Genomic DNA, 9618 nt, shown 5'->3' with positions numbered 1-9618 from the left:
GCAAAGTTATTAGGCAAGTTATCTTATGATATTGAGTGCTACAGCTGGTTGATGACTTTGTTTAATACTTTTCTCCATATCCACGTTTTCTTTTTTCTCCATTTATTTTAAAAATGTCAGAGTTGCATCCAGTGGAAGATTTGCTTGGTTTTCAGAGAGTAGTAGTTATGCATTTATTACTGGGTATGCGTACATAGAGTTGAAAATAATTGAGAATGGACATTGGATCCCGCCCTCTCTTTGTTTTCTATTTTTTTTTTTCCTATCAGGGCCTGTTCGTTTGCCTAAAAAAAAGAGGGAAATCAAAGAAATGGAAAACTATTAAAATGAAGAATTGTTTTTGGAGTGTTTGGTTGGCTAAAAAAGAAGGAAATCAAAGAAATGAAATTGAAATGATGTTAGTTGTCACCTTATTATTGGATGATGTTTGTGATTTTTTAAGAAAACTAGTTTTGGAGTGTTCGGTTGGCGAAAAAAAATAAGGAAATGAATTATAAGAAACCTATTTCCTGTAGTTTCTTATTTTCTTTTGTTCGGTTCATTCTTAAAAATAAGAAATGAAATGAGATGAGATGAGTTGTCATTGTATTATTGGGTGATGTGAAGAAAGATTAAGAAAAGTGTTTTCATAACTTTTTGGGATGAAAATGAAGAAATGAAATGTTAATGAGATGAGGTGAATTGTTATAATATTTTATTGGATGATGTGAGTGATTTGAAATGATGAGAAGAGATGAGTTGAGTGATGTTTGGATGAAAATAATATTTTATTAGATGTGATAGATGAGTTGTTAGATGAAAATAATATTTTATTAGATGTGATGGATGAGTGGTTAGATGAAAATCATATTTTATTAGATGATGTGAATGAGTTGTTAGATGGAAATAATATTTTATTGGATGTTGTGGGTGAGTTTTAGGGATGGAAATGGAGGAAATGGTGAGTTTTGAGATTTTCACCATTTCCATTTCTATTTCTTGGTTTTTAGAAAACAAACGAACAGGCCCTCAAGTAAAAACGCACATTTATAGAAGATCTCTATAGAAATATCAATTATCTGACAATGTCTTAAAAATATATATTTACTCAAGCAAATGATCAATCAATAACCTACAAAACCCATAACTGATGACAGGGGGGTCCAAGCATTCATCATTTACTTTTTGCATATGATAGCCTTATTATTCACCACGGCCGATCACCTTAATGCGGCAACTATCTCGAGTATATTAGCGGAGTATGAAAGATGTTCAGGTCAAAGTGTCAATTTTAGTAAGAGCATCTCCAACAGCTTCTCCAAAATTTTCTTCAAAATGGGGAAGTAAAAGTCATATTCTCCAACTAATTTTTACACCAACTCCAACAGCTTCCCCATTTTGAAGAATCTATTTTTTTCCTCCAAAAATTTGGAGAATGCTGCAGATTTGGGGAAGCTTCCCCATTTTTTCTCCTCCATCCCTATTTTGGGGAATGAGATGGGGAATCTGTTGGGCCAAAAACCTAACTAAATTCTCCAAAATTGAGAAATGGGGAAGCTGTTGGAGATGCTCTAAGTTGGTCATTTCTTTTAGTCCGAATACTAATCATGATGCTAAGCAACATATAAAAAACACTCTCGGTGTCATTGAAGTGGCCGAACATGAAAAGTATCTTGGTTTGCCTACAAATATTGGTAGAAGCAAGAAAAATGCATTTGCTTTTATTGTTGACAAAATTTGGAAGAAATTGCAGGGCTGGAGAGAGAAATTATTATTTAAGGCAGGCAAAGAAATTCTTATCAAAGCAGTGGCACAATCAATCCCGACTTATTTAATGAGTGTATTTCTTATGCCTTCTTCCCTGTGCCAATCCCTAAATTCGCTTATGGCAAAATTTTGGTGGGGTGATGGGGAGTATGAAAGGAAGATCCACCGGTGTAGATTGGAAAATTTTGTGTATTCCAAAGGGGCGATGTGGAATGGGATTTTGAGACATAAAACTCTCTAATGTGGCATTACGTGCAAAGCAAGCCTAGAGATTAATCACTAATCAGTCATTCCTTGCCTACCAAGTTATGAAGGATAGATATTTTCGACATGAGAATTTCTTAGATGCTAAGGTTGGCAATAATTCATCCTAGCTTTGGAGAAGTATTCTAGCTAGAAGGAGCTTTTATCTAAGGGGATTCGATGGCGTATTGGGGACAAAAACAATGTGCGTATTTGGGAGGATCCATGGATTCTAGTGCCTTAGTCTCTTTAGGCCCATCTCTTATCGCAATGTTGCCGAAAGCCCGATGCTGGTAAAAGAGTTAATTGACCAAGAAAATAGGTGTTGGCGAATAGACTTGCTTCGAAAATTCTTCTTTGACCATGAAGTCCATATCATTCCAAGAATTCTTTTGAATATTACTACAACTCAAGATTCCTTATTGTGGCATTACAATAATTGTGGCTAGTTCACTGTTAAGAGTGCTTATAAATTAGCAGTTTCTGTGCAGAGTTATTTGCGTGATAACTCTTATGCAGAATCATCGAGCTCTAGAGATTTGATCTATTGGAAGAGAATTTGGTCTCTAAAGATACCAAACAAAATAAGAATCATCGAGCTCTAGAGATTTGATCTATTGGAAGAGAATTTGGTCTCTAAAGATACCAAACAAAATAAAAGTATTTATATGGAGATTAAGTTGCCTATTGGAAGAGAATTTGGTCTCTAAAGATACCAAACAAAATAAAAGTATTTATATGGAGATTAAGTTGCAATTTTCTACCAGTAAAGCATAATTTAATTGCTTGTGGAATGTCAATAGATCCGTATTGTGTAGCTTGTGGTAAGGTTGGGGAAGATCAATATCATGCATTGTTCTTGTGCAAAATAGCAAGAAACGCTTGATTGGGGACTGATTTGTCATGACTTCGTAACTATGAAAAGCAATCTCAATTTTTGGATTGGATGCAATTGGTGACGGAGGCAATGAGACTAGAGAACTTGGGATGGTTTTGTGTGGCTATATGGATGCTATGGAATGATAGAAACCAAGATGTTATTGAGAAGAATAGAAGGGACAAGTCAAAAATTATGAGAGAGGCTAAGATATATACAGTGTCTTTTAGAGCAAATATTGAATCTAAAAGCTATATATGTTCATGACTTGACAGTAAACACAAGATGACCTCCTCCTTCTCCTGTTGGTTTGTACAAAATTAATGTGGATGGAGCATAGAGAGAGGGCCAATGTATTGGAGGCTTGGGACGTATAGGATGTGAATGGTTGGTTCATGGTCGGTTTTTCAAAAGGCAATACAAGAGCTGTTGAGGTTGTAGTATGTGAGGCTCTTGTTGCAAGGGATGCGCTAGCTTTTGCTCTTGATATTGGACTATCAAAGGTGGTTCTTGAAATGGATAATTCAGTGGTGATTAATGCAATTAAGTACTCGGATATGGAGTTATCGGAGCTCGGGGGAATTTGTGCAGACATTAAAAGATTGGGTCAGAGATTGCTAACACTTTGAGGTTCAACACGTACCTAGGAGTCGTAACAAAATTGTTCACATCTTGACTAAAAAAGCTTCAGATTTCTCTAATATAATTGTATGAATGGAAGAAGCACCTAACGACATTGTGCATCTTCTTCTTGTTGGTTGTGGTAGTGCAGTTTCTTAATTAATAAAATCTCTTAATTTTCCATCCTCACCCCCACCCCCACACCCCAAGCTGAGAAAATGGTGGATCAAACCTAAAAGCAATGGGAAAAACCAAGCTGAGAAAATTGAAGATAGCTCCCCGCAAAAAATAAAAAATAAAAGAGGGGAACAAAAGTGTAACAAAAAAACCCAAAATACAGGTTGACCAGAGGACAACACAGAGTAACCCCCTCCCCCCCAAGTTGAGAAAATGGTGGATCAAACCTAAAAGCAACGGGAAAAACTCACAAATTGGAGATAGCTCCCCGCAAAAAAAAAAAAAAAAAAAAAAAAAGGGGGAAAAAAAAAAAAAAAAAAAAAAAAAGAGGGGAACAAAAGTGTAACAAAAAACCCAAAATACAGGTTGACCAGAGGACAACATAGTAAAACCCCATGATCAACTACAGACATCTTTTAACGCGGACAAAAATTAGCAAACGACCTATATTTGAAAAGTTTGATTGAGTAACATTATTAAGCACACAAGAAACACTTATCACTAAAATTGCAAGGCACATAATCTCTTCGCCTCATATGGAGTTTCTCTTGCTAATAAGACCAAAGAACTTATCTTCTCATGTGAAAAACTCGAAGCGCACAACAACACACGAGGGTTTAGAGTATCTCTAACCCTACTCTCCAAATTCCACTCTCCAAATTGAAATATTCCTAGAATATTCCAATTTGGAGAGTGGAATTTGGAGGTTTGCTCCAACCCACACTCTTTAAATATTTTTCTTTTTTTTTGTCAAAAAAGTTATAAATTGATAATGTTGGATATAGTTTACATTAATAATTTTATTTTTAATAATTTATTTGGAAAAAATAATAACACTAGAAAGGTATCGACGAGAGCTTTAAAATGAACCCAATATTAATAATGCAATACAACATATTAAAAAAATAAAATCTGAAATAACAGTGACAAAGCATACATCGATAGAACAAGGAAGCAAACATAAACCTCTAATACAACATACCATAGGTCACAAATATAAACCTCAAACATATAATATGATAACAGACAATTAAAATTCTGGCAGGTCATTATCGTTATAACTATCGGTTACATCCTGATCTCTCAATGAACCCTCATATTCATTTCTTCCTACAGAACCAGCTTCTCCCGCAAACTGAGAAAATCCTCCTTGATCTTCAGAGGAAAATCCATATTCATTTTCTCCTCCTACAGCTCCTCTAAGAAGCTCAGAAAATCCTCTTGACCATCTAGAGAAAAATCCATAGTCGAATGATGGAGCTCTATATTCCTTTCTATTAATAATTTCTTGTTTTTTTTGTTGATAGTAAGCACATTCACTTTGATCGACGATCTTACTTAGATCAATCAACATAATTTGTCTATCCTCGCTTTCACGCTGAAGAGCTAAATTGCTGGTCACGTTGTTCTATTTCTCTAGCTTGCAATTCTAATTTTATTTTTTTATTTTCAAGTTTCATTATCATCAGTCGCTCCATTTTTTCCCTAATCATTTCACGTTTAGCATCCATCTCTTGCATACTCTTAATAATTCCCTCCTCAGAACTAAACTCCACCGACTTTTTTCTCTTTACGTTCTCCTTCTTTCTTCCAACAGGTAGACTTGATGGGCTGCCCGTGGGAGACTGGCCATCACTGGCTGTCCGTGGGAGACTGGCTGTCCGTGGGAGATTGACCATCACTCATGTTCATAAAACTTTTGCTAGTTGAACACTTTATGCTTCAGAACACACTAATTGAACATTTATGGCAAAGATACGACAACGAATGAATGTAATTTAAATACTTTAATTTATGCTTGTATTTTCTTATGGGGCAAGTTAAATAGATCCATGTATTTAAATTTTCATGTTTGATACTTATTTATTTAATTTAAAAAAAATAATTTTATAATAATATTAAAATAAATTAATCTTAGTTTTATTTTAAAGATCTCAACAAGACCTTTCTAAGTATATAATTATTTCAAAAATTATATTAATAAAATTTTAACTATTTATTTAAAATTAAACATCTAATTTAAATTAATAAGAACGATGGCAATGTGGTAATTTTCAAGAAATTACATAGTTAAAAGTGGCAAAGTTATAAATAATAAAAGTTTAAATAGTAATTTGGAAAGTTCTCCAAATTCTAGCTTGGGATTAAAATTTTGTCGAGTAATGCTCTTAGTGCCGCAGACCAGTTTACCTACCCGTAGACCTAAATATTGCACTTTGCTACCCTAAAAGTTTCACCCGCATTGAAATTTAATAACATGAGCAGACACAATCTTCCATGTCCTCATATAGGGAAATACACTGATTACCCAACAAGAAAAGGGAAAAGTAGAAAAGATGGATTTGAATAAGAACGAGAAAAACAGCAGCATTTAATAATAATAATTACATATTACAACACTTGCTATAACTGAGATAAAGGTCCAGACCAAAGCACTGAGAACCTAGGGGAAAAACTAGGTAGAGAGAGCCTGCATAGGAAGCAACAAAAATGATTTCATCCTAGTCCTTGAACCCTTATATCGCCTTCTCATAATCACCAAACCATCACCAAAATCTGGTCGTGATTTCTCATTTGGCACTGCTTTTGACACAACGGCCTCCAGAGCGAGATCTCTTCCCAGTCTGCTTGGTCCGTTTGAGTTCAAGCGTCGCACGCTGAGACCAAGGAATAGGAACATGGTGCTTAGGAGCCAAAACAGGGAACCCAACAGCAGGGATTCTGCCAAACCAAAGAAACACAAGGAAGAATTGTTACAAGAGTGCTATTGTGAATGAAATAAAAATGGCACATACATTTTATTGGATGATCACCATGGGCTTCGGCACTTAATAGTACGACAATGACATTCGAAATGTACATTACATGTCGCATGCATAAAATAGAAAACGAGGCATAACATGGAACGTGGGTGGGTGAAAGAGTGGAGTGTGGGGGAGTGTGTTTATTGTTTTTTGGGGGTTGTGTACGTGGGTGTGTGGTTTTTGTAATGGTGAGGGGTATTGCAGCTAGAAACCTTGGCAATTAAATATGCAACATCGTGTCCAAGCCCACAATCCATGTCAGTACATAGGTTGCACTCACAGATGATAAATTTTGAAGTAATTTGCAGTATTGCAAAACTTCTGCAGGGGGAATGCCTAGGACAATGGTTACAACTTATATTCAGTTCTCAGACTAAAACAGGGTTCTGCAGGAACTGACCTCATGAAACACAATGGTTACAACTTATATTCAGTTCTCAGACTAAAACAGGGTTCTGCAGGAACTGACCTCATGAAACACAGATATTATGCACAAATATTCAGTTCTCAGACTAAAACAGGGTTCTGCAGGAACTGACCTCATGAAACACAGATATTATGCACAACAATAAGATACAAACTGAAACAATGTTATGCCACTATGCTATTGATATAATATAACACGACCAGGGGCAAGAAACTGATTGAATGATTAACAAAAAGTTCATTAATTGTTTCTCTCATTATTCAATTACATTTTGGTAGGTCATTTAATAGTGAAGATAATTCTCAGTACTCCTTCCATAAATGAGCAAAAGTTAACCAGCCGTAAATTCTATTCGTACGGTGACATACTTTTGGTTCCCATTTGTTAACTTTTATATTGTGCAAGACATGTTTCTATTGCTCCATTATTGATTTTCTAAATTGTACTTGTACATCATGGCGTAAAAATGTGACAAATAGCTTGTGTTTATTTCAAACAATTGTTAGAATAATTAATGAATAACTACCAACTAATATAAACAAATATATGCACAAATGTGCTAAACGATTATTTGCAAATTATTATCAAAAACCAATGAACATCAGTTGCTATTTAAACTGAATTCAAATACGAATTTTAATACTAGCAAATGGACTCAATTCAAATCCTCTCTTACTATTCAGTCTGATTTAGTTAGTTTTTCACCCCTATATATAAATACATAAATAAGCTCATCATGCACCTAGAGAGTAGGCAAGTATGTGAAACGTAAGCTCACGATGCACATAGTTCAAGGGTAAGTCATGGGTCATGGCTTTTGAAGCCAGCGCACATGATGCGTCCATATCATGGGCATCCATGTTATGGGAACACGAGTTTGTGCATAAGTGAACATGTGTTGCCTTGCATGTTTACGCGAAGCCTTGCATGTTTATGCATGTAGTCACATGCATGGAGGTGTTTGTACACTGATGATATTGGTAAATGACAGTGAGAGTACAAACAAAAGTAAAATGATTGGCGGGTAATAAAGGAGTTGGCAGTGTATGTGTGCACAATCACACACGTGTTCGATCATGTCCCGACTTCAAACAAACTAGTATAGAGTAGGAAACAGAAGCGTAAGCAGCAATCTGGGTCTCCAAGAGTCTTACCCATAAAGAGCACAGCAGACTCCTGTTTGGCTGCAGAAGCACAGTCCTTCTGGAGCAGTTGGTGAAGGGAAAAATTCTCCGCCATACAGCAGCGCAGGGCATTGTCAAGGCGCCGACATTCTGATTCTAGATATTTACTCTTCATCTCAAGTTCTTTCACATACATCTTCTTCCTCTCCCTTGATTGCATGGCAGACTCTCTATTCCTCATCTGCCTGTAAATTTCAAGGGTAGAGCGTAATATAATATATAACACTGATGAAATCAGCAATTTCTCACACATAAAACCACAAAAACTCCCAACCGGTATCTCTAACTACCCTTAATACATCAAGTTCAGTTGACTTTTTCACATTGAACTGAATCTATTGACATTTTCACACTGAACTGGATCCACACAGAGCACCATCTCATGGAATACCATAGATATTGTAAACTTTAGCAATTCATTCTATCTGCAAACCTCTTACCTTTCGCAGATAACCTATTCTACAGACTAACCAAACCTTCCAATCAGAACCCAAGAAAAAAGAACAGGGACAATGAGAAACTTCATGGTCCAGTTACTTAATTGTGTTAGAATTTAAATATAAAGCCAATAAAGACACTACATATATAATGCAAATATCAATATAAATAAATTTGTATCTACAATATAACTATTACTTAATTGCGTTAAAATTTAAAAATAAAGCCAATAAAGAACAGACTAACCAAACCTTCCAATCACAATCAGAACCCAAGAAAAAAGAACAGGGACAATGAGAAACTTCATGGTCCAGTTACTTAATTGTGTTAGAATTTAAATATAAAGCCAATAAAGACACTACATATATAATGCAAATATCAATATAAATAAATTTGTATCTACAATATAACTATTACTTAATTGCGTTAAAATTTAAAAATAAAGCCAATAAAGAACAGACTAACCAAACCTTCCAATCACAATCAGAACCCAAGAAAAAAGAACAGGGACAATGAGAAACTTCATGGTCCAGTTACTTAATTGTGTTAGAATTTAAATATAAAGCCAATAAAGACACTACATATATAATGCAAATATCAATATAAATAAATTTGTATCTACAATATAACTATTACTTATAATTAAACTATATATTCTGCATTCTGATGCCAGACTATGAAACAAAATTGCAAACTTTAAAGTGACAATGAATAAATAAACTCTTCTCTAGACTATCAAAAGAAATAAATCTAAAAAAAAAATTCAAAGTCCAAATTCTATACACGCCATACATATAAAAAAGGAACCTCTCCAGAATTATACACAATTTCAATATAATTCGCCATCTAAATTCCAAATAAATCATAAAACCCTAACCGCTCAAAACCTAACTACCAAAATGCCCTTTTCTGTAAATATTGATACACGGAAGAAAGAGAAAGAGAAGGACTGAAGAAGCAATAAACCCCAATCTACTATACGTACCTTCTCCTTTTCTTTCTGCTCTCCTCGTCCTCCTCCCTCTCGTCTCCGTCGATCACCACGACCTCATCCTCCCTCTTGTCCTCCGCCGCCGCCGCCGCCGCCGACGCGGCGCTCTC

At 35.2% G+C, this 9618-nt stretch overlaps 1 protein-coding gene across 1 annotated transcript in view; it reads right to left on the bottom strand.

The window, feature by feature from the left end:
* The window catches only part of LOC109842510 (bZIP transcription factor 50), a 3977-nt gene continuing 338 nt past the window's right edge, over positions 5980-9618 (bottom strand). Inside the window, exons 2-4 of the mRNA XM_020411377.1 lie at positions 9503-9615; positions 8050-8264; positions 5980-6385 (exon numbers count right to left, since the gene is read on the bottom strand). Of these exons, the coding sequence (XP_020266966.1) occupies positions 6120-6385; positions 8050-8264; positions 9503-9615 (594 nt within the window). The 3' untranslated portion in view covers positions 5980-6119. The remainder of the gene's footprint in view (positions 6386-8049; positions 8265-9502; positions 9616-9618) is intronic.

This window comes from Asparagus officinalis, chromosome 5, assembly GCF_001876935.1.
Source record: "Asparagus officinalis chromosome 5, Aspof.V1, whole genome shotgun sequence".
Taxonomy (NCBI): domain Eukaryota; kingdom Viridiplantae; phylum Streptophyta; class Magnoliopsida; order Asparagales; family Asparagaceae; genus Asparagus; species Asparagus officinalis.
This window is presented reverse-complemented; position numbering and strand designations above follow the sequence as displayed.